The 25,576-nt window shown below is 39.8% G+C and overlaps 1 protein-coding gene across 12 annotated transcripts in view; it reads left to right on the forward strand.

The window, feature by feature from the left end:
• The window catches only part of ZNF521 (zinc finger protein 521), a 237,206-nt gene that overhangs the window by 105,707 nt on the left and 105,923 nt on the right, over positions 1–25,576 (forward strand). For 10 of the 12 annotated variants that reach the window (XM_071804178.1, XM_065831095.2, XM_065831096.2 and 7 more), the window contains one exon: positions 11,576–11,660. In XM_071804178.1, coding sequence (XP_071660279.1) covers positions 11,576–11,660 — 85 coding nt within the window. Of the gene's footprint in view, positions 1–126; positions 996–11,575; positions 11,661–13,378; positions 13,693–25,576 lie in introns of those variants that run through there. The other 2 variants (XM_071804175.1, XR_011737449.1) reach the window with 2 other exon arrangements.

Genomic DNA, 25,576 nt, shown 5'->3' on the forward strand with positions numbered 1-25,576 from the left:
AAAGGAAGCCCATGTATTGGCTGGGAGCTGCTGAACAGAAGCAAGAGAGATAATTGTCTTGAGTTTTCTTACTTTCCTGTCCGCTGATCATTAAAATCTAATGCTGTTTGTCTTGTTATTTGTCAGAGGCATCAGGTGGGGAATTTGGAGAGGCACCTTCTTCGCATCTTTGGAAGACTTTGCATGAGAGGAAGAAAGGATAACATGTTCTCTGAAGTTTTCAAGAGCACCAAACCAAACAATGCCGTGTGGGGCAACACCTGCTAGAAGAAAGGCAGAGGAACTGGAGAGGGACACAAGAGTGTGGATGAAGACCCTAAGCATCTCTGTGTAGAGATGCAAATGTAGATTCAACAAAGCTTTTATGAGACAAAACATCCTGAGATGCATACTTTAGCAGGTCAGCTGTGCAGCCTTGGGCTTTCCCTGTTGACCAGGCAACAAGGCTAAAATGCCATGATCTCCCTTCTGCACAGCCCCAGTGGAAAACCAGAATAGTGATGAGTATGTGTCTTCTGACCTCAGAAATGGGTAGGAAACACAAGAAATTTCCACTACTTTTCTATCCTCATTATCTTTAGGAACAACACATGGGAAATCATGGCATGTTCTCTATATGCTGGTTTGCATACCTCTAGACAGTTCTATCTTCCCTCTCTTACTTTTGGGCTACTCTTGGGCAGTTTCAAGCAGAACTTCATAGATTAGTAGGAATCTCAAAGCCTATAAAGTTTTTGCAATGTTTAGGAAGACAGGTCACCCGGCAGGTGTTAGCATCCAGATAGAAAAGAGGCCTTTTAAAGAACCATCCAAACCAGGAAGATGGTTTTAACTGAAGTTCACACCTGGTTTTTATGCAAAAGTCAGTCACAAGAAATGAAGCTATAAGAAACCATGATTTGTTCTTTGTGCTGCTCACAGACCAACTTCTAAAGTGACTGTAAATGTTTTGTGAAGTGTTTTTTATCACTGCTCAATAAAGTTCTTACATGTAATGTGTGTATTATTTGTCTCATACAACAAACGTAACCCGAATCTGTTACTCTGTTGTCAGGGAAATAAAATGGGCTAACTGTTAATTTAAAATGGATATACAGCCCCAGTACTGCTTGTTTCAGGAAGTTGTACAAAATGAACAGAAATGAACCACCCAATATGTAGCTCCTTGTTAAAGAGTCCTCTTCTTTGACCTCCCATAGCTCTGTGATGGCTGGTAATTGATCTTATGCCTGATTGTTCAAAACTCTTAGGTGCTTTTTTCTCCTTCCAAACCCATATTTCATTTATTCACTTTCCTGCATTGTATTACAAACTATTGTATAATGAGTGACCTGTTGTGTTTTATAGTGTATTCTATTGAATATGATGCCAGAAATGTGTCTCCGGCTAACATGCATCCTCACCATGGGACATTTCAGGACAAGAGACAGTGAGCACAAACTCACACACAGGAGGTTCCCTCTGAATGTCAAGAAAAACTTGCAGTGAGGGTGACTGAGCACTGGCACAGGTTACTCAGAGAGGTTGTGTAGCCTTTGAGATGCTCATAAGCCATCTGGACATGATCTGGCTCCAGGTGGCCCTGCTTGAGCAAGGGGTTGGACCAGAGCACCCCTAGAGATCAACCTCAACCATTCTGTGTTGCTGTGGTTTCCACCATCCTTTGGGCCTGTCTACCAGATGTATATTCTTCCTTGATGTTCTTCCTTGATGGTTAAACCTTTGTTGCTAGGATATGGCTTCATATGTCAGGGAATAAGAGGGTGAGGCCTCTCCTGATACTGAGCATCTCAGTACAGGCCTACCAGTAATACTGTGCAAAACTGGGGAAAAAGCCCTGGCTTGCAATTTTTATTAGAGGCCTGAATTCCTCAAGATGAAAACCTCATATGAATTCATTGATCATTTGTAATGCCTGTGAAATGCCTCTGAAGAGTGGTTTTAAAATACAGCCACTTACAAATACAGCCATTTAAAAGTTGCTTGCTGCTTGTGTACTCAAAAACAAGGTGGGAGGTATGACAGAAGGCCATTTGTCCCTTTTGATCATGCTTCAACAGTTTTGGGATAGATGTCCTCTGTTTCTTACCTGTTGTCCAGATTCAACATTCTGTGCCAAAAGGCACATCTAATGACTTTTCATATCTGGAAAGCCATCTCTTCCTCTCTACATTTTCCAATAGGAAACAGGGTGGTTCACCAACAAAGAATGATCTGAGACTCCAGGCTTCCAGATTTCCTTTCGTACTTGTTTTCTTACTGCTTCAACAGTCCTCTTTTCAGTTTTTGCTCTGATGCCTGGAATAGGTTCAGTACCAAACTGTAGGAACATGGCTGTCTGCATACAAAAATCTTGCAGCCATCACTGATAGTGGCCAACTTGCAATTGACCCTTTTCTGTTGCTTGGTGCTTCTTTCACAGGCCTGGTCAGGGAATATCTGCATTTCCTGATGATTTTTCTGAATTATCTGTCTTAACCATAATTCCTCAGTTTTCTTGCATTCCCTCCTTCACAGCTGGTAGTCCAAATGATGCTGGTTGAAGCCCTGCAAACCTAGAAGTATGATATTCTGCTTCTGAAACAAATACTGCAATCTCTTTTTTTCTGATAGAGAAATAGTAGACTGAAGCCCCATGCAAAAAAAAAAAAAAAAAGAGCTTATTATAGGATGTTCCTAAGAGGAACTGCTGGAATTTTAAGAAGTAACGTGAGAGTAAAAGATTATTAAATGGGGGCGGAGCGAATTCTGGGAAGTTCCCTTAATTGTCTTAGAGGAAACCAAGTACTTCTTCACAGGAAAAACGGGTGGGCACCAACTGTTGTGGGTAGCACTGAAGACTGGATCAGTGCAGAGCTGGTTTTGCTAGCACACCTCTTCCTTGGGCAGCTGCACTGCCCCAGCAGAGGTTTTTCCAACGGGGCACGCAGTCAAGCGTCATTGCAGTGTCAGCAGCTGTGTGCCAGCTCAGATGCTACCAGTGTATTTGTTATCATTGATGTGGCCTAAGAGTATCCATACAGGGTAGTACTATAATTACAGCAGTATGATTGTAGAACTCTGTTTGTGACATATTTTGTAGTGTAGGCAAGCCTTCATGCAAACCCGGACTTGCCAGTGTTATCATGTGAATCCTTCATTTGTGAAGTCCCATTGACTTCCCCAAGTGCAGAGCTAATTGCATGAGAAGGATCTAAGGGGCTTAATCCTTCTCCTGATACTTAAGTGAAAATTAATTTCTTATATATTATGTATGAGTAATATATTTCTGTTTGTGCATTAATATTAATATTGCATATTTTTGAGCACAAGTTCTATTTCATAGGATTAAATTATCTTGGAGAGAAATAGCCTAGAATTCTGTAGGAATAAAGATTGAGTTGAAAGTGGACAATTAAGGGCAGGGGGAAGGTCCTGAGTCACACTTTGGAAAGTGAAATTAATCAGCACTGATTTTCCATAGTGTGGGGGAAAAGTAGTTTGAGTGTTTAACTCAAACCAAATAAGGTATATAAAAAGCCCCCGATTTTGCCTTTCTTTTAAAATCCAGAGAGCTTTTACAAAATTTGTGATGGAGAAAAGAGACAAAAGAGTATTCTCTTGTGCGTACTTGCAAACTATTAATTTTATTGGGCTACATCTGTTGCTGATTGTTGGTGAAGAAAGTAGTGGCTTTATTGCACGACAGTCTGTCTCAGTATGCCTTTTTTTTAAACAAAGGGAAAAAAAGCGACTTTAAAAAGAAAGAAGTCTATCAGCTTACTCAGAATATCAGCTTTTTGCATCTCAGACCTGCCAAGTCATGCTCTGCTGCCTGTGCTTTGATGTCATGTCATCTGCAAAATTATCAGTGCGGTCTTGATCGTAGTTTCTCCTTATGTCCACAGCCATGCAGCTGCTCCAGTACCTAGATGCTGAATGTTAGGATGACTCTTGATGGCTTAGCAACTCTCTGGCTTCAGAGGGTCTCAGGCTGGCAGCTGCCTTTGATTTTAAGTGTGATGTAAGAACATGGAAAGAGAAGGGGATGCTGACAGAAAGTTTGCTTGCTGATATAGTCAGCCCCAGATTCCTGAGCATTGATCACATACACTTGCAGTGCTCAGAGGCTCAGCCTCAACCAGGATCAGGCCCTACGACAGAAAAACAGAAAGACGCTTATTTGTTTTTCAGATCCCAAATCAAATTCACAGTCCTTAAAGCCACTTGTACTCATGAACTATGTGAACCTGATACAAAGCAACTGAGAGAAAATAAATATACAGCCACGTGCTGCCAGGTTTTAGAGTCACTTTCCTGACAGGTACCTGACTTCACTACTGAGTTTCAAAGACTTAGAGAGTTTTAAAGTATTAGAGAGCTCGAAGAGAAGCAATGCAATTTTTAAATGTTGCAAGATGTGGTTCTTTCTGCGTGGGGATGTGAGACGTGAGCTGATGTACTTCATCAGCCAGGGGAAGGAAAGATTTGTAACTAAGAGACATTGAAGACAGGTGTGATTAAATGCAGAATCCAGAATGTAAAGGTGAAAGACAGAACAGCAGACAAAGTCTTCAAGCAGAGTAGAGAAGGAAGGACTGCTAGGATGAACAGGTGTATTTCTGCCTTAATTCATTTTGAATATTAAAGCAATAAGTAACCATAATGAAATAAATTAGAAAAAGAAATGTTTTTCTCCATTTTTTGTTTGCTTACCTTATGGGTTGATTGTATTCTGTGTCTAGGCATGTGCCCTCAGACCCCGTTAAACTTAAGACCCTGCTAAACTAAAGTAGAAGAATGGAAAAATCTTCATTGCTTTTTAAAAGCAATCAGGAAATACTAATTAAAGGGTGTTGTGTGAGCAATGAGAAGAGTTAGCAATTAGTCAGTCCAAAAAAAAATGCAAGATGACAGTGCCCCATAAGCAAGATAAATAGCTAACTATGCAGTGAAACTGGCTAACATATGCCTAGTTTTTTTAGAGCTTAAGGCTGACAAAGTAAGCATCCAGGAAGATGGAAAAGAAATCCTCAGTTAAGGTACTGTCAAAAATAATCTGAGCTATGATGAAAAATTACTAAATGGACAAATAGGCTGGGACTGTGGTTGCACTTCTGCCTCATGCAGGGCCAAGCATGCTGCAAACGCTTAGTAAAATAACAATGTAAAAAATCAGCTAGCAGCATTAGGAGTTAGTACTGGCAAGGTGCTGTAGTTAGCGTGTAAGTTTTAACTTGGTTTTGATTTGTTGGAAGACACTCACTTTCTCTTGTCAGGTTACCTTTCTGTTGCTTTAACAGGTTGAATTAGCTCCACCCTGGATTTAATGTGAGGGAAACTGTGATTGAAGGCTTAGGGAGATTGGACTGGGAGGATGTGGGAGGTTTGGCATCTCTCTTTTGGCAGCAGCAGGTTGTCTCAGCCATGTCATTGATCCATGCCCCTGGTCTGTGCTGAAACTGACTGGAAAAAGCCTTATAGTCCCCTTTACTGGTGTGACAAGGGTAATCAGTGTACCTAGTTGTAAACAGGAGGTTACTGTTAGGTTAACAGGTACATGTCAAAGCCATTTTTGGTGGTGCATGCAGGAGAGGTCTGAAAGGAGTATAGAATAAACTAGGGATGCCTGCAAGCCTATACACAAAAGAGGGAATATGGTACATTAGAAGCTGTAAGACATATTTTTGGTGAGTTCTCATGTAGGGAACAAGTATTCAGTTAAAAGGGGGATACAGGAGATGTGGAAATGGTATATGCAATCAAGGAAACCAATACTGTTAAAAAAATGCTTTGCCATGTAGCGTGTGGCATATCCTCCCCATGGAGAAAAATGAAGTATGGTTTAGGTGTTATATAATGGAATATAGTATACAGAAAGTGACTCACAAACACAGAAAAATACCCATCCCAAAATTCTCAGAGAAAGGAGCTGAAGATAAAAAGAAACATTAAACAGATAAATTTAGTCCTTTAGGAAGAGATATCAACAGCCTGGGAAAAGTCTACTAAATAGACATTTAACTGGGGATGTAAGGATTATGCATGAAATTACTGGTTTGTGAGCTTGATTTAAACAGTGAGGAACATGAGAGAAAGGCTAATCAAAGACATGATAGAAGAACACCTAGAAAGTTTGGATTTAATGAAGGATAGAGGGCAAAGATTCACAAAGGGAGGATTGTGCTTAAAATTTTCAATAAAGAGTATTGTGAGAGAGTAGCCACAAGTGCTGACAGAGAAGCCTATAAACATGATTTACCAGGATTTTAGCAAAGCTTTTGAAACAGTATAGCACAAAAGACTAATCTGTTGAGTGAATAAGTATGGCATAGGGAGAGATACTTTCTTTGATTAAAAAAGAAAAGAAACACTGACTTGAGTATGGAAAGCATAGGGGTCTTGTGAATTGAAGCAGGTTAGGCTGGAGGGGTGTGAATGATGGAAAGCCTTAAGAATCATTATTTGCACCAATTTTGCTGAATTTATGCAGCATATCAGTAGTCTGGAAGAAAGAATAAGTAGTAAGGTGATGAAATTCCCTGATAGTACAAAACTGGGGAAATGTCAGAACAAAATAGGCAGGTGATAAAATTCTTAATGACTTTGACAAGGAGGTGGAGCATGGGCAGATAAGTAGCATATGCAGTTCATTTTCAAGTAATATAATGAGGCTGGGGAGTAGAAACCTTCAACAGTCACAGGGCACGGAAGACTACACAGAAGAATCTTCTGCATTTCTGAATACAATTGTCAGTCCTCTAGTAGGGTATTTATTAGTCGTTTTACATTGTTTATAAAAGCAAATACAATTCTGGACACAGAACTTAAGTACCAGTTGAAAGATCATATTCTTGGGACGTTTATAAAAACAGCAAACCCTCATTTGGTATGACTTGGACACTTAGGGCACCTTTATAGAAAAGAAATGCTGAAAACTGTGAAATGACAAGTGAGGATCAGGATAATAATTAAAGGTCTAGGTGACATTAATTATTCAAAAGGTTAGAGATAAACATGCGTATGCTCTGGCTGCATCGAAGGCCCAGTCCAAAGCTCATTAAAGGCAGTCACAGAAAAGCTTTGCAAGCCCGAAGGCTTTAAGTTGGTTCTGAAAACACGAATATAAACGAACAGGAATGCAAGAGGCAACCAGATTGCCCAGTGCTCTTGTGGGACACCTAGTCCAAGCAGTTACTCTTCAACAATTTTGAATGCCCCCAGGAATGACTTAGCCTCATATTTACGCTCAGCATGTAGGAAACAAATTGACACACGTTCTTGACAGGAGGGGGTTTAGTGAAGGATTGTGGGCTTGTTTGTTGAAGAGTTTTTCATGAAAATATGAGGCCACAATAATGTAAGAAATAAAAGGAAAAAGTTAAACTACTTTCTTAATCCCATCTGATAATGTATGTGTCACTCTCTCTTGGAGCAAATCTTCGGAAGTTTTGCAACAAGGCACAGTTGAGAGTGCAGTATGGCTTCTCCAATCTAATGCTGGTCCTGCCTGAGTCCATATGGAAATGCACTGAGAAGGGTCTTCTGCGGCCCACTCACTTTTGCTGATATGAAATTACTCTGTAACAAGGAATGTGCATCTGCTTTTTTTTGTGTTTGGAGGAGAGAATGGGAATGATGTCATGTTTCTGTCTCTCACAGGAGGCTGCCAGGTGTCCTCTGGCAAATGCAGTGGTGGCAGGTGAGGGTGGAAGTGCCCCCAGCTGTCTGCCCTTCATCATTGTGTGGGGCTGGTGTGCCCTTGGCTGTGAGCTGGACCAGCGAGGCCTGGGTGCCTGCTCTGTCCTGCTGAGCCCTCCGTGGGCAGAGGTGACTCAGGCAGAAGGGCAGGGAGCTCAGCCAGGGTACATTGCTCTGAACAGCTGCAGCAAAGCAAGGCAAGGCAAGGCAAGGCAAGAGGGGCTCTCACAGCACCATGCTGCTCCCTCTGTGGAGCCATCTTCTATCACAAAGGGCTGGAGACACTTAAGAGAGATTCAGATTGCTGGAGCAAGTTCAGAAAAGGGCAACAAAGCTGGTGAGGGGTCTGGAGCACAAATGTGATGAGGAGCAGCTGAGGGAGCTGGGGCTGTTCAGCTTGGAGAAAAGGAGGCTGGGGGGAGACTTTATCACTGTCTACAACTACCTGAAAGGAGGCTGTAGCACGGAGGGTGTTGGTCTCTTCTCCCAAGTAACAAGCAATAGGACAAGAGAAAATGGCCTCAAGTTGTGCCAGGGGAGGTTCAGATTGGATATTAGGAAAAAATTCTTCACAGAAAGGGTTGTCAGGCGTTGGAACAGGCTGCCCAGGGGAGTGGTGGAGACACCATCCCTGGAGGAGTTTAAAAGATGCGTAGATGAGGTTCTTAGGGCCATGGTTTAGTGCCAGTGTTAGGTTAACGGTTGGACTCAATGATCTTGAAGGTCTTTTCCAACCAAAATGTTTCTGTGATTCTATAAATGCCTCCTTGAGTCATGACACAGTTTTTCTCCTGTCTTGTGTTACACAAGTGCTGCAAGGCTTCTTCCCCAGCTATCCAGGCAAGGAAAACAGAGCTGCAATACCCCAGGGCTCATTTTTGTCTTATTGCCCCAAGTTTCCCTTTTGTGGGTATACAGAGTGAGGAGGGGCTGGGTCTCCCCCTGAATCTCACCCCAATAGGGAATTGGGACTAGCCAGGACCCAGCAACTCCACTAAACAGGTGCAAGTCCCATGGTTCTGACAAAGCTTGTGGGACTAAGCTGTAAGTTGCAGTGAAAAAGGGCTTCTGTAGAATGCAAAACATATGGAAATAAGTATGTGGTTTTTGTTCAGTGTGGTGTGAAAATGACTGGGTTTGATCACTTTGAAAAATCTAAGAGTAAATGGAATTTACTGAGTTTGCTTTTAGAATAAAAACTTAACCATGCACAAGTTTAGACACTTTGAGATGACTGTGTGTTGAGCTAATAAAAGTTGATGTCGACATTTTAGAATATGTTCAGAAACAAAAAAGAGCTAGTGTTTGATCAAGCAGCAGTCACAAAAACATTCTTCCCTTCATGATGAAAAGAAAACCTCTGTGTGTGATTCTGCAAATATGTCAGATGTTTTTGAAGAGCTAGTAACTGCTAGTAAATTATTATTTTTTGTTGTTGTCAAATGACTTTATTGTTTGGCATTAGGCTTCAAAAAATTCCCAACCTTTGTATGTGTTGTTATTATGTACATCAGTCATAATTTTGCCGACAATTCTTGACATGCACTCTGCATTGCTGTGCTAACAAGAGAAAAGACCAGCCATTAAGTTTATGTTTCTTTGTTTTTGAACAAAGTCACATATCAGGAATAATGCTAGGGGTATGCTAATAAACAATATATAGTGCCAGTCATCAGGGAGTAAGAAATATATTCTAACTAGTTCTAAAGGGAAACTATGTTTTAAAAAAAGGGAAGAGTGATTGTTATTTATGTAATATTGTTGTTCTATATGTCAGCATCAAAAAGCATCTTGTAAAGAGCTTAGCATAATAAATCATTGATCGTGACTGTCATTATTTATAGATCTTTGATAGACCTAGATGTAGTGCAGTAAGGTTAAATTTACCAACATATAAGAGGAAATCCTTTGGCTGAATCTGGATTTCTACCAATGTTACCAGTATTGTCAGAAAAACAGGAAAGAGAAGTGTTATATCTTTTACAACAGCAGGCTTTACAGATCGTAACTGTTAAACTGGGTCAAAGCAGCTTTGTTTTCTGGGTGCTCATTGATTCCATTTGTCTACATAAGTATCTAACTTGGTTACATTTCAGAAAGCTGAAGTTGATTTAAATGAAAAACAGGGGGGAAAAAAAGGCTTATGATTGTTTCCACTGAGAAGCGATGCAACGAATTTGTTATTGTCATCAAGAAAATTAAAATAGCCTCTGTGTATGAGAAGCAATGGGAGATTTGTAAAGAGGAACCCACAGGAACACTTAATTTCAGAGCTGGCTTTGGTTAGTCACTAATTTTTCAGTTAACTTGGTAAGAAAAAATGATATATGTTTCAAAAGTAATATTCCTGCCTATAGGCTTGAAGTAGAAAGGTACTTCATGAATGGGCACTTTATCTGTCTGGGACAAGGCATCTGAATTTAGATGCTGGTAGCAAATCCAGCAAGTCTTTGAAAATGTTTAGAGTCAGGGAAAAAAAAAAAACCACCACTTTTTTTTTCTTAAATTGATATACCAGCTGCATAACACTTCAAAAGTTAAATATATACAGGACAGGCTGTATTTTTGATGCACAGTATCTGTTGAACCCTACTTCTCCCCCAACTAATATATATGCGATCTGCAATTTACTACATTTGTGCCAGCTTTCTGTGACTTTACATTCTTTAAAAAATATGTTTGTTTTGTTTTCTTTTCTTTTTTGCTGATGTAGGCAAGGTGCCTGTGGCTGTACAGAAAGATACGTGTCTCTTGAGCTAGTGCCTTGATGTGGCAGTTCAGGGCTTACCTTGCCTTCATTGCATCTTCAAAACAACAATTGAGCTCTCCAGGACTGTTACCTTAGGACTTAAGTCCTTGATACTACAATTATGCAGTTGAATAATTTTATGAATCTGACTTGTCTCATTAAATGCCTGGATAACTGCAGATTTTAAGTCTTATGATGAAAAACCAAAATCTTACTTTCGAATATACTCTTAGTTTTAACTTTTAAAGCAGTGCTTTCCAATATTAAATCTCTGGCCAGTTCAGGTCAAGAAAAATTATAATAGAAAATACAAACACATTCTTAGGATGTTGGAATGTCTTGGATGAGTGATATACCTTGTAGAAAAATGAAATAGCAGATCTTTTTTGAAAGACACCAAGACATAAATGCAGAACTTTTCCTGTGCATGAAAGAAAGCAGAGTAATGCATTTCCTGGTTTATAATGAAATTTGAGCTGTACACACAATGATTTTTAAGTCAGGCGCAATCTGATGTGGCCAGAAGGATTGCTCTCTGGCTGGTTTCCAGACAGCCTTCCCAGTTTTAGTGCAGCTTTGCCAATAGATACTGAAGCAACTGCCCGGACACAGTAGCCATTTGTCCAGACTAGCAGGGGTTTTTCCCTCCTTGAAAGATGGCGAAGATGACGGACCATTGAAAATGTGTGCTGCAGAGAAGGTCCTGCAGCCCAGTGGAGAATGAGGGAGAAGCAGGTCTCTGATTTCTGTGTTCTGCTCTTGGCTTCTCCCCAGTTCTGTAGTGGGCCTAATCTGTTGGTATAAAATGAAGGATTCATGTTGATTTCAGTGTTGTTTGGATCACATCCCACATATCCTCGTGGCATTTTTCTTTCCGTGAATGTAAAGCTGGTGTTTTAGCACTCTTGGTCTGACAATGAAGTTAAAAGGCTGAAAAAGCCAATCATCTCTACAGAGTTGTCAGGAAACTCAGATAAAAGGTACTACACAACTGCAGAGTGTTATTGTTTAATATTAGTAATTAAGCCTTAATGAAAACACTGCTGGAGAGCTTTAAATGACCACTTTAAACTCGGTACTTTGAGCTATGATGAAATGGTTCCAATTGCATGTTTCAGTAAATTTTATCTACCCTTGTTTCTTTAGAAGAAGACCTACCAGTGCATCAAATGTCAGATGGTTTTCTACAATGAATGGGATATCCAAGTTCATGTTGCAAACCACATGATTGGTAAGTGAAGCGCTAAAACTTCTCAAAGACAGATAGCCATTTCTCTTACTCATGATCATCATTGCCTCTAAAATTAAACAGAGTTAAGGAGAAATTAATTGTGCATCCATCAATGATTAACCTAAGCATGATTGATTTTTTTATTCATATTATTAGACTTGATAAAGCATTAGCATATTTTATTTTCTGCAAGGGCTAGTTTAGACTTCTGCAGAGAATTATATATCCACTGCCAGTCAAAACACAGGTGATTAGCAAATTAAACTTCTAATCATTTTTGCATTATTGAAAACAAACTAACAGGAATGGTTAATGAACTGGATGTTAGCTTTCCATAGAGTTTTAGACAGGTTTTAATTTCAGAAGTTATTATGGTAATGACACTACTGTGTACTTCTCAAGCACCTTGGTACCAAAATCAAAACTGGCGAGTTTTTGTCGTTAGGAAGCATAAATAATTAAAATGGCCATAAAATAGTATTGTTTGTTGTGTTTGAGCAGTCTGGAAAAAAATCCTGAGTGTATCTGCATACAATTAAATACTATAATTTGTTTGGAAAAATAAAGAATTGTAGTATTCGGTAATGGAACCTGCTCTTTAAGATACAGGCATTTTAAAAAGTCTTTTAGGATTCCTGAACCCAAGCCTGGCTTGATGTTTACAAGGCTGTAAATTGGAATAAATTGGAATAAAACAAAAGCTGCTTTTTCTTTGATATTCATATTTTCCTATTATTTGCTTATTCCCCTAGGATTACCCATAATGTTTTCAATTTGGTAACCACTCAATAATAGCACTAAGAGTTCTATCAGCCAATTAAATTTATCAAGCACATCATTTGCCCGCTAATAAGATAACATTGCCAGGGTTGTCTCATTTTGTTTTTAGCTCTTTTCCAAATTTCGCATTTCGAGATAGAAATGGATACTATTGATTTTATACTCCTGCTTCCCTTACATTGTTTTTATTGTTATAATAATATAAAAGTATGCAAAGCGCAGACCAAACTATATAGTTTGGAAGCCAGTAATTACATATCCAACAGAAGAGCATTTACTGTGGTTTTTTTTTCAATTTATAACTTAAAAATAAGTAGTTTGATGCTCATTTTTTTTTTCTTTCAAGGTAACACGCAGATTTCTTCCATAAGCACTAGAAATTTGGCTGCACTGTAAAAGAAAGTTACCTGCCAAACCTTAATAGCCCATTTTTCCAAGTACTTTATTTATAAGTTTTAATACATTTACAGCATGAACAGTTTATATACTTTTCATAAAAATGAATAAATGCAAATGACGAGCTGGTTTTTAAAGGAGCAAAGTAATTTGCCTGTTGGATTAAGCCTTAGTTTTGATATGTTGTGTCTTCGGGAAGGAGATAATTTGAACTACTTCACAGCATTCAATCTGGGTCAGTAACATGGAATTTAAAAGTAGGCTATTCCAACAAGAGAACTCACCATTTCTGCTATTTTCTTTGAATCCAGTGCTTGACATGTTATTAATTGTAGCACATAGTGACACTGAAATGTGTTAGGGAATATGGGCACTGTGGGTAAGGGGTGATGCTGGAATGGCAGAGTGGTGTCTTTGCTTGCCACCCACTTCCCAAGTGCCTCACATTCTCAGAACAAGAGCCCAAGACTTTCATGAAATACTAAGATTTTCTTTTCTTTTCTCTTTTTTTTTTTTTTCCTCTATTTTCTGGCTGAGTTTAGGTAAAGGGTCAGAATGGGAGGAGAGAAAGAAGGAGAGTCGGTAAAGCAGGACAAATCCAGTTAGCAAGCTTTAGCCTGCAGATCTGAAAAGACTGTGATTTTCTTAAACTGGGCTATTAACTGCCTATGTTTTATTTCTAAAAGCTGGATGAGGTTGAATGAGAAAGAAAAGCTTTTAAAAATATTTAATTGTTTTGTCTGTTTTGTATCTAATCATGCATGATATTGCTTCATGACATAACCATAGTGACACAGATTTAAACATTCTTAATATAAAATCTTCCCAGTGAAATAAAGAAGGAGCTTGCAAAACACGCAGGGAGATTTGCCGGTCATGCTTGTGGTAATCTGCGTTCAGTGAAAGATTCTTATCTGCACTGCCAGGCTTAACAGTGCAACTCCTAATGATGTAGCCTCGCTAAGCAAATGCAAGGGGATTTTGTGTTGGGGTGGAGTGAAAGGAGTATCAACGTTCCAGAGAGTTTTGAATGTGACCTCGAAATTGAAGCACAGTGAAAAATAATTTGTGATCTCCAATTCTGTTAGCCTTCTCACCACTAATTGGATTTTTCCTTAGCTATCTTTCTATTTCACTCTCCCTCCTCCCCTTTAATTTATATAATTGTTCACAAGCCTTTTGCCAAGACCACATTCTGTCTAGAGAGAAATATTCAAGGGGTGACACCAAGCTGTTTAAAATTGGCCTTTGTTTATATGCCTCTATAGGTAGGCTTATAATATTTATATATAATACAGAAAACATGCATGCAAACACATTTTTGTGAATATATAATACATATCACATATATATATCCATATATGTGTATATCGATATGTAGATTGAAAAATATGTTAGATGAAACACTGAAGTAAATATTGACTTGTTGACACAGCACATTTCCCAAAGAAAAAAACTGGTTTCCTAAAGGCATTGATCCCTCCCTTTTTTTATATGTATCTGATAAAAAATATGTCTTCCTGCCCTGCTTTCCCAGTAGGAGATTGGCAGAACAAGCTGTAGTGTCTTGGCTCCTCTGGGGAAGCGAAGCTGAGAAAGCTTCAGGAAGAGAAAGAGAGAAAAGGAGGGACTTCAAATGTGAGAGAGAGGGAAGGTAATCTGGGAAGGCAGGCATTAAACATCAAACAGTGCAATAATCCCTAGATCAAATGTAGGGGCAATAAATGCCTTTACGGACATCACCACACAGCCTCAGCAACTGGTATTTCCTCTCCTAGCAGAATGCTAGCATTGTGTTCTGGTTATTGATGGAGGTAATGTCTTCTTACCTGAAGGATTCCATAACCATAATTCAGGGAAAAGAGAAAAGGGGAGGCAGCTGAGACATGGGACAAACAAGAAGGTGGAAAGTCATCTGCCAAACTCCACTCAAAAATGGGTGGGAACCACTGGTAGAGGTACATGCTCAGCCAGCTGAGGAAAGTGGTTGCTGCTCACTGTCCTTTTCACAGGTTGGGAGCCTAGAAAAGTTGATGGTGTCCCATCTAATTGCTGTGCCCCTTGAACATGATCCCAGGGTGTAAGCTGAGTTGATGTTGCTGACACCCACAGAGAGATGTTGCATTATAGGAGGTCACTGAGGCAAAGATTTCTTTATGACACTCCAATGTGAAACTTAGACTTTTAAATAAGGCAACCAGAATTACTTTGTTGGCTAAAATAGCTCCACTGAGGGCAGGCATTTTTAGGTTGTGTGTATGTGTGTGTTTTTATCTAATCAAATATAATCTCAACCAGACATTTAGCAGGGGAAGAGGGATTAGAGGCTATTTGAAAAGCCTCTTACTCTTTTTTGTTAGGAGAGCATATAGTGTTTTATACAGATTTTATTATACGTTTCAATCAATTCCACAAGAGGGATTATGCCACCTAATGCAAAAGAAAATCTGCAGATGGCCCAATGAATGTAACCTCAAGTATCTTTGACAACAATACAATTTACAGTTGTTATTATACAAGTTATATATTTAAAAGAGTAAGAGAGATGGCTTTCCTCAGTAACTATGTGTTCATCACTTCTAGAACTTCCCATTTTAAAACTGTTCCTCCATCTTTAATCAAGTCTTCCCAGCATCTTTTTGATGGGACGGGGCAATAAGCTTTTTCCATTGGACAGTTGAGGACAAAGAGGCGAAGAAGTGGAATTCCTTGCTTGCATTAAGTGAGTGAAGGTCCAAGATTTCTGACTGGCAGATCTGTCTGCACATACCTAGACACTGTGCTTTGTCAAGCAACGCTCATGTTTGCTTAAACTACTCACTGATTCAAGCCTAGGCTAGGGAATGCCAGCAGACAGAAAGCGAGGCAAACCCTGGGGTTTTTTAAATAGGCCCTCTGTTTAGGCATAGTTTTGGACCTAGATGTGAGCGTGTACTTTTGTTTGGATAATCGTGAGGATGATTGCCAAATGAAAACATGCTTGCCGATGTGTGTATTGAAGTCTGGTGGTAAAACAGTGTCTCAGCTTTTGAGTGGGAAAGGAGGAAATGTAAATCCAGGTGTGTTTCATATGGATTTAGGAAGTGCTGGCATAAATGGTAATTCTTCAGCTGCCTTTTTTCTTTTACCTTTCCACCTATGTGGAACACATAGCATTTTTAGCATCTTTCTTTGAGAAAATTCTATTTCTGGGTGTTGATGTCTGTGGAAAACAGGGAGGCTTTCTGGCATCCCTTTGTTTTCATCACATAGTTTACAGTTGGCATTTGACCTGAAAGAGTAGGAAGAGAGTCTGCCATTGGTTGTGTTCTGTTTGATGCACTCCACTGCTCCTCCTATTATTTTCCCTGTTATTTTAAGGAGACAAACTAAACCTTTTTTTTTCTTCCACTGATTCTTTTACATCTATAGTATCTGATGCAGTTCAGTGTAAATAGACTAAACAGTTGCCTAGGATTTTGCACACATGCATGTACAGGGTGGCTAAGGACTGGGGGAGTTCAGACATGTTTAACTCAAGAATTACTCTATATAAAATTATGAGGCTCAACAGCAGTAGTGTAAATTTGTAAGTGCTCTGAGTAAAGTGCTGTTAAGCATGAGATAATGTAAAGAGATGACATTGCCAAGAACTATTTATGAAGAGCTTAATTTTTTTCACTCTGATAATTCTTGACCAATAATTACCAGCTTCTAATTATCTATTTTAGTTAGAAAGAAATCTCTATCACTATGGAGGTTGGCATTGCAACTAGCGCATAAATCCCCAAAGAGGTAAATGTGTTCCAAACAGCCACAAACAACTGTCTCATGAAACATAGTGAGCAAATTGCAAGCCGCTGGCTGTGCACAACAGAGCAGCACATTTACCATTGAGGACTGATCAGGATGACAAAGAGAATGATAAAAAGGGGGAAACAGCCACAATCTCTGTAGTTTGCTTCTACTTTTGATAATGGAGAAAGCAAGCCCCAGTTTCATAGCAAGAGCCACTACCCATCTAAAAAGTCAGGGAGCAAAGGGGAAGGATGTCATGGTCAGGACTCAGTACCTTTTTGCAACCCTACTTCTGACAATTTACATATAGGTCATTTCCAATAAGTAAAGAGACTTTTCTTCCTTTAACCTTTTCAGTATCATGTATAAAACAAGTTTTGTGAAGTCTGTTGTGGTGAGGGGGGGAGCTTATTTTTGAGGGGAGGACGTTGTGTGGCATTGAGCGAGGCAACAGCTGTGAGCAGAAGGAGGAAACGAAGGGAAAGAAAAAAAGATGCCACTCACCAAAGTTAGGAAGCAAATGGGAAAACAAGATGAAGCAACCCTGCAGTTGACAAGAAGAATTCTAGTTTACAGCAGCAAATATATCATTAAACCCTAATAAAAAAATCTGTACTGCAACAATTGTAGTTTAAAAAGAAGAGTGTCTAGAAAGTGGGATCTAACATTTTAATTTATCTGCAAAGAAATTTTACATCTGTGTTTTACAATAACAAGTAATATGTAACCATTAGAGAACATAAAGACACATCTTAGTGCAACTCATGATTTTTTATTTTTTCAGTGACAGTGATATAAGTAGATAATGAGTATATATGCTTGTGTGTTGTGTGGATATGCATGTTTGCATTATGCATGTATTAACTGCATGCATAATAAGCCTATAAAAATAAATCATCTTATTTACCTCAAATATGTGCAGTGTACATGTGGACAACATCACTGATGTGAAGACAAAGAAAATACCTCAATTGGCTTTCTGAAGCCCAGGAAAATTTTATTCTAGTTATAATAGCATGTGACATTCACAGATTCTGTTATTTGTCTAATGCCTGGGGTCATTAGAAAACATGATTTTCCTTTCATATACACAGAAAGCTGTGGTGGGCAACTAGTGCTTGTTGCACCATGTTTACCTCAAGTAAGATGTCTTCGGAATGTTAGTTGAATTGCTGTACAGTAAAACTGATGTTAAGAAGTCTCTCCCACTCGAGATTTAGGAGAAAAAGTATCCAAAGATGTGTACCTGCACACTAGAGAAGGAAGGAGGTGGAGTCTTCCTTTTGTCAGTCATCTTTCACTGCTTCCTCAGTAGTAAGCTATGGAAATTGTCGATTTGTAGTGAAGAGATGGATAATACCCTCTTAGCATCATGAAATCATTTGGATGCCTGGGAATCTCCTATTTACAAGCAGAGCTGGTAAGAAGTTGTCTGAAAGTTGGAGGAAACTTGGTCACCTTGTCTGCAAAATGAGGAGATGTAACTGAAATACCCAGAAAAAAAAACAGCCTTTGGTGTTAAATCTGAGAAGGTTTATTTTGTGAGGAGCTGGGTTACAAAATAGACAAAATCTGGGCTGTTTAATACTAACAGGAAGCTACTCTCCTGTGGGCAATGCTGGCTTATTTGAAAAGCCCATAAAGGGTTTCTGCATGGACCATACAAAAGGGATACTTTCTCTTTAATAGCCATCTGTACAGGAGAGATGAGAAGTGGGCCAGGTCATCTCTCCTCAGCTGTCATGATATTAACGTAGGTAATGGAGCAAGCTCTGCGTTCTGCTGGGTGTTGTTTTTCATAGATGTTCATCGATTTACACAGATAATTCTATTTATTTCTTAGAGTTGGTCCAAGCAAACCAGGCAGAATAACAAACACCAAAGCATTTCAAATGACTTTATCTTTGTTGTTTTGTAATGTAACTTTTGTCTAAAAAATGGTGTCACACCTACTGTGCAGATGGCTGCATGATTTGTAAACCAGCCAAAACGTTTAAACAAATGTGTGATCTGGGGATAGATTAAATAAAGGATAAAATGGAGTGTGGACCACAAATTCTAATAATCAGATGATTTTAAGTTGTGTGTGGTGTGGAGCGATGGTAGCAGCGATGGCAGGGAACGCTTGCCAATGACAGCAAGGTGCCTCACAGATCTCAGGATGGAGCCCGTGGCCTAGTAGGCCTCAGTTTGAGAGCGGCACATTTGCTGTACAGCTGGCAGCTCTGTATGGGGACATCAGATAAAACTTATGTAAAATGAAGTGTTATTGCTTAGTAGGAAATTGTGCAGAGAGGGAATTTGCAGACAGTAACTGAAAACAGAATTCATGGTACCAATGAAGCAGACTGTAAATATGAAGAGGCTTTAATTATCTGCGCAATTTAACAAAAAATTCAAGACGTATTCGGGAATGGCAAAGGCAGCTGTAAGCACACCAGAGCAGTACCGTTCATGGGGCTGCAGGTGATGTGTGTCACCTATTTGGGTCTGCAGGCACCCCACCATCCCCCCAGCCTGGCTGTGGGGTCCCCCCCGCCGAGCAGTTCTGCCTGGAGCTGGTGCTTTATTTTGGGGGGGGCTGGAGGTAGGAATGGTTGCTTGCTTTTGAGACGGCTTGCTTTTTGAGACCCTCCAGTCTTTTAAAAATGGTAAAGTCAGGGTGTAGTGTGCAAACATCCATTCATTTATTTTCTTTTTTTTTTTTTTTTGAGGGGGGCACCTCAGACTCAAAAAATCCTGATAAAATTGAACGAAAATGTCTTCTTATTAAACACTATTATTATTAGCAATAATAGTAATGGTAATAGTACTAATAGAAGCATTGAGAAAATGTCCACAGTACAGACTGGACTTCATTTTGTAGAGAAAAAAGCATAGCACATGTAAGCTTTAGATTTTTCCTGCAGAAGTGCCCATGGTGTGAGCAGCGCTCGGTGGAGGGGACGATCTCGAAAGGTAACACCAGGCAGTACAAAAGTTGTTCCTTTCCCTCCGCCTGCTGTAAGATTCTCCTCCGAGCCACTGCTGTGATATACCGCACACGTTAATACTCAGGCACCAGGGGCTGAATTAATGGCAGGGTGTCAGCCTTCCCTTTTGTTCTTTGCTGCTGACCATTTGTATTGCAGGCTTTGTCAGTAGCCGTAGCACATTCCTCCGGGCCATATTTAGCTGTCAGCACAGCACCATTGCTATTCTAAATCGTCCCCGTTCGTGAGCTGAGAAGCCTCCGACTCTTCGAGGGTGTAAGTCCCGAGGTTTCTCCCCGCAATGCCAGCGCAGGAAGCGAAACAAAAGGAAGCCAATATGGAGAGTGGGTGTCGAGCTTCGGCTGCTCATATTGTTGCATTCGGTGAGCTGACGGGGTTTCGTAGGTCACCTTTAGAATTATGCCTATGACAGCAGTAGCTACCTGCCAAGATTGCAAGGTATCTGGCGGCTCTCAGGATGGAGCCCGTGGCCTGGTAGGCCGCCGTTGGAGGGGTACACATTTGCTGTACAGCTGGCAGCACTGTATGGGGCAGCAGTGTGGGCTGTTAGGGAGCTGGAAAGGAGACAAGCATGAAATTCTTCTAACCCCAACTCTGTTTTTCTGTACTGTTGGCTGCTTCTCAGTTCCTTGACAAAAAAACCAATCAGGCACCCTTTAATCCGCCTGTGATTACCAGTGGTATAAAAAGAGAAGCATAATGAGGAAAAATGCCTCGTTTTGTTGCCTTCAAAAGCCAACAAATTGGAGTTAACTTGACAGGAAGTGGCTTAATAATTAGATTATTTATTTATTCCTGACACATATCCCCCTGTTACTAGTCTCAGGAGATCCTGTAGATGGTACGATTTTCAAGCTGCCATTACTTCGCTGTCTTCTGTGAACAAAGAAGCTACTGTCTATCAGTCAATTAAATGCACTCTTTAAGCAGAGGCTGAGAAGTCCTCAATGGATAGAGCCCTGGGACGTTGTGGCTGATGATTCCTTTCTCTGTACTGTACATCACACTCTCAACTGTGGTCCCCACAGAGATGGAATAAAGTCATGCATTAAAATATCACTTGTTGATTTGTTTGCTAATGAAGAGCCATTGAAATGTTTGTGTATTTCTGTGGCAAAATTGTTGATAAAAGGACTACTTGCTTGCATATCTTACTTCATCTTCAGTAAGCGCTTATTTAAGACTTACTAAAATTAAAGTCAACAAATTAAGGGAAAAACAGAGAGATGGATAATATTGGTTTACTTGCAATTCACATCAATGTAAATAACACTGAGAACAGTGAGAAGAGAGGAAGGGGAATAATAGTACTTCAACCATGTCTGTTATCATTTTCTTCATTAGTAACGATGAGGATCTCTGGTGGTGTTTTCTGATGTGGTAGTGGGTACCTACTTCAAATTATAAAAATGCTGAAGTATCAATTTAAAAATTACCCTGGATATGTAAGGATATTATATTAAAAAAAAACCAAACAAACAAACCCACACACAAAACAAAAAACAACTTGATACTTTGTTTCTGCTTTGTGCATTTCTTTTTGGATTTTAAATATGCCTAGCTAACAAAAACTTTCATTATTTGGAGATTAACTGTGTGCAGCTGGTTACTGTCTTAGCTGAGAAAAGTGCAGCCGTGTCAAGTTAGTTAGTGATGCTGGTTAAGGGTACACGTGTAATGCAAAATCAGCAAAGTTGTCTGATGCTGGGGCTTCTGAGCTTAACACCACCCTCCCTTGCTCTCCCCTCTACCTCACCAGACTTTTTGACTGGATTTCATAATCTCTGAGTATTTGCCCTTTCGCCATTGTTCTTCCAGCCTCCAGGACCCTGGGTCACCAGAACGGACCGATGTGGAACATATTTTGGGCTAGGGTGGAGAGAGGAGTTGACAGGTGTATCTGTCTTCACACTGAAAATCATTAATTGGCAACATCCATCTGGAGTTGATGCAGGTCTTACGCTGCTTGTCTTATACAGCTATATTTGCTCCTAAGAAATATAGATAGTGTTATAGCAGTTCTCCAGTGAACTAGCTCTGTTCTGAATTTAGCCTCTCTATGACCATTTGCACCTGCAAATAGAGCCTGTAAGTGCTATAATATATGGTTATTTTCTCAACCTTATAAAGAAAGTCACTCATACCAGGATTATTGTTTTCAATGAACTTAACAACAAGCTATAGGGAATTAATTCAAACCAGCCTCAAATTGGTGTGTTTCTTATTCCTATCCTGTTATTCCAACTCATTTTATTAGAAAAAGCTTAGATACTCAGAGGTGTTCTATAATAGAAAATGAATTTGAAACCCATTCATTAATTGGTGATTAATACATTTCAGGATTAGTTTAAGCAAGGCCCTACCTCCTGCCCAGTCAAGTATGTTCTGGTTAATATCCAATTATCTGCACCTTCGTACTTATTATGTCTTAATATTTCGGATATGATAACCAGAAACTTGAGAGTAATGCTAATGAGGAGCATAGAACAGGAATTAACCAGTGACACACTCAATGATCCCTACTGAGGAAAGTAACTCCTTCTGTCTCCTCAGCATAGTGGTCGAGCTAGCACCACACTTTCAGCAAGCAGTACTTTCAATTCAGGCTTTAGGGGAGCTTAGAACGAGATTTAGGTAAAAATATATTTTTTTTCATGCCTCATAGAGTGTGTTTGGTCAGAAGATGCTCCTGCACACCCTTTTTCACGTGTAGAGTTACTCTCTTTAAGTGGAGCCAGTGGAAAACCAATAGTAAAGTAAAATACAAGCTGTTTTGTGACTGAATGCACTCTCTTCTCTTATACATGGGTGTATGCATGCAAGTGTATATAGGCTGAATGGCCTATTTATCATGTCCTTCAGCTTGTGAGACAGCTGCTTTAGTGACCAGCAAACCAGATACAAATGTCTGTGAAATAAAAATAAATCTAATTGATAAATGTGAAATGTAAATATTACCAAACTAAAATTTTCCATGCGCAAAAATGTCAAGCCCCTGAAGTTTAATCTCAGGATTCCTGCCTTTGAAAAATTATACGCCCTCTTAATGAAACATGCTAGTAAAACCATGGGACCAACATGTCAGTGGGGCAGAACTGAGTAATTGTGTCATGTGGCCTTAAACTAACTTAATTATCGGGGTAAACTCAATGTATAGCGAGAAGGGAAGAAGAAACGTTCCTTTTGGCAGATTTATTTTTCTTAACTAAGCTGGTGTTTGAATACGTTGTGCAATTCAGGGCATTAGGAGAAGCCCCAGAGGAAATGAAGCAGCGGGCAGAGTGAAGGAGACCTGCTCAAAGGTGCAAAGCCACATAACACATTATTTTTATTACATGAATATAATCCGATATATGTGGTACTTATCCAAGAGACTTTACAGAATATGCTATTCATAGTGTGTTGGACAAAGCTTACTTCAAAACACTGCCTCATTCACTGCGTTTATACTGAAAGGTACAGGTCTCGTGTTTGGGTTAGACTGCATGATAAAAGTAATAGTATATTTGTATAATCAAAAGCAATCATAAAACACATGTACACTGGCCAGAGTTAAGGATATGCCTGTAATGTCCTGTTTTGGTTTTCTTTTTCCAGTGCCTAGCCTTACAATTTGAATTTTCTCTCACACAGCGCTTTATTAGAGTGTTGTAGTTCGGGACCTCAGTGGTATATTCTTAATATCTCGCCATTTGGCTAGGTGTCCTTTTTCCAACCCTCTCACAGGCGACCTTCACAATGAACCCACTGTGCTTCTGGCTTCATTGCTTTTCATTGCACACCTATGCGAGTGCCAAGACATTAGATAACTGTGCAAAAAAAATTCCCCCCAAGCCCCCCAGATGAGACTCCTGCTGAGCACTGGGTAGTTCATTGAACAACTTGGGAGATGTTGATGTTTACTGCCTCGTTCAATTAGTCATTGAGAGGCAACGCAGCCTTCCATTTGCTTCAAAGTTTCGTTAAAAAGCCTAACCCAAATATCACTTAGTGCAAAGTGTGATTTGCAAACTGTCATAACATGATCAAATCAAAACCAATTTTCACCAGAACAGTTAAAGACTCTTCAGCTGATTGACATTTCCCTGCCAAATTTGAACTTTTAACCCACGTTGCTCCTTGTGTGCTGTTATTCTTCAAGTTAGAATTAAAGGGGATGGTATTTTTAACCTTTTTTAATTAAAATATCGCTGAGCTAAAAAAAAAAAAAAAAAAAAAAAGAAGACTAAAATGAAAACAATGAAAACAAAATGAAAATAAAAATAGTGAAAAATGAAATAAATACACTTGGGCAGAGAGCTAGCCTAGAAAGCTTCATCTTAGGGATACTTCTTAATATTTGAACTCTACTTTTACCTGCTGCTGCAGTTGCACCAGTGATGGAGTGTGCCTGGCAGTACAGACCAGAATTGTACCGCCAGGAAAAATCCTTCATGGTGGTGCATGGGAACAAATTAGGTGACAGAAAATAGGACTCTAATTTCTATGATATGTCACCTAGGTTATCGTATTTTACATCAACTGCTGCTTTTGTGCTGCATGTGCATCTCTTTCAACCCTTGCAATGGGTTCTCCAGGCCAGCCTTCTTGTGAGCTGGTGATTTTCTTTGTCTGCTTCAACCTAAAGCTTCTGTAGCAGAAGTTCTCTTCTCTGACAGGAGAAGCACTCTCCACACACTCTAGCTGCCCTTTTTTCTTAAATGTATCCTTCTCATTCATCTCCTTAAAAAAGCCGATGTGGAGGCTCTTTGACTCTGATTTCTTCTACACCATTATCTCCCACAAAACACAGTAAACTTTTTCATGGTATGGCACAATCTCTCCTTCCTTTTGCTGTATGGTGTTGTCCTTTCTTGTTTGGAGGGGGAACTCCTTCTTCCCAAGTCTTTGCTTGACAGGCTACAAAGGGAATTTTTGGTTCGGAAATGTCAAAACAAGAGTGTTAATGAGTGAAGGTTTCTGGTGGTTCCAACATTCCCAATGACTTTTTCACTAGCCTAGACCAAGTCAATGAAATGTGAGATAGAGGCAGTACTTACCCACAGAGAATTTTGAAGACAAATTAGTTAATGTAAACTAAGAAGGAAAATTATTGTAATACTGTAAATCACAAGCTATTGAATATTTGTAGTTTTTATTATCTTTTGGCTGGTGGGGAGTTCTGCTGCTTGCCTTAGAGCTCCCAAATTTGGTTCGTGTTTCCTATCCATTTCAGAGGCCAGTTTTTAAAAAAAAAAAATATTGTTCCTCCTTTTTTTACTGTATCATCACTTTTCACAAATGCAGCCCAGCTGATTTCTATTCCTGACATCACCTTCTCCACACAACAAAAATTGTCCTTCATTTCTTCCCCAGTCACAACCAGTTAACAGAAAGAGAGCTAGCAGAAATGGTGGTGGCTCCCTTGTGTCAATGACATTGGCTTATTCCTCTTCAGAATTTGTCCTTGGTCACTGCAATTCTGAACGTTGCTTCAAGGTCCATCTATTCTACAGGTCCTGTATCCTGCACAAACCTCTTTCTTAATTTCTATATATTCTGCTATCATCACAGTATCACAGTATGTTTGGGATTGGAAGGGACCTCAAAAGATCATCTAGTCCAGTCCCCCTGCTGGAGCAGGAACGCCTAGGTGAGGTCGCACAGGAACATGTCCAGGCGGGTTTTGAATGTCTCCAGAGAAGGAGACTCCACAAGCCCCCTGGGCAGCCTGTTCCAGTGCTCTGTCACCCTCACTGAGAAGAAGTTTTTTCTCAAATTTAAGTGGAACCTCTTGTGTTCCGGCTTGATCCCATTACCCGTTGTCCTGTCATTGTTTGCCACCGAGAAGAGCCTGGCTCCGTCCTCGTGACACTCACCCTTTATATATTTATAAACATTAATAAGGTCACCCCTCAGTCTCCTCCAAGCTAAAGAGACCCAGCTCCCTCAGCCTTTCCTCATGAGGGAGCATTTCTCCCTTGCCTAAAC

The sequence above is a fragment of the Patagioenas fasciata genome, chromosome 2 (assembly GCF_037038585.1).
Source record: "Patagioenas fasciata isolate bPatFas1 chromosome 2, bPatFas1.hap1, whole genome shotgun sequence".
Lineage (NCBI taxonomy): Eukaryota > Metazoa > Chordata > Aves > Columbiformes > Columbidae > Patagioenas > Patagioenas fasciata.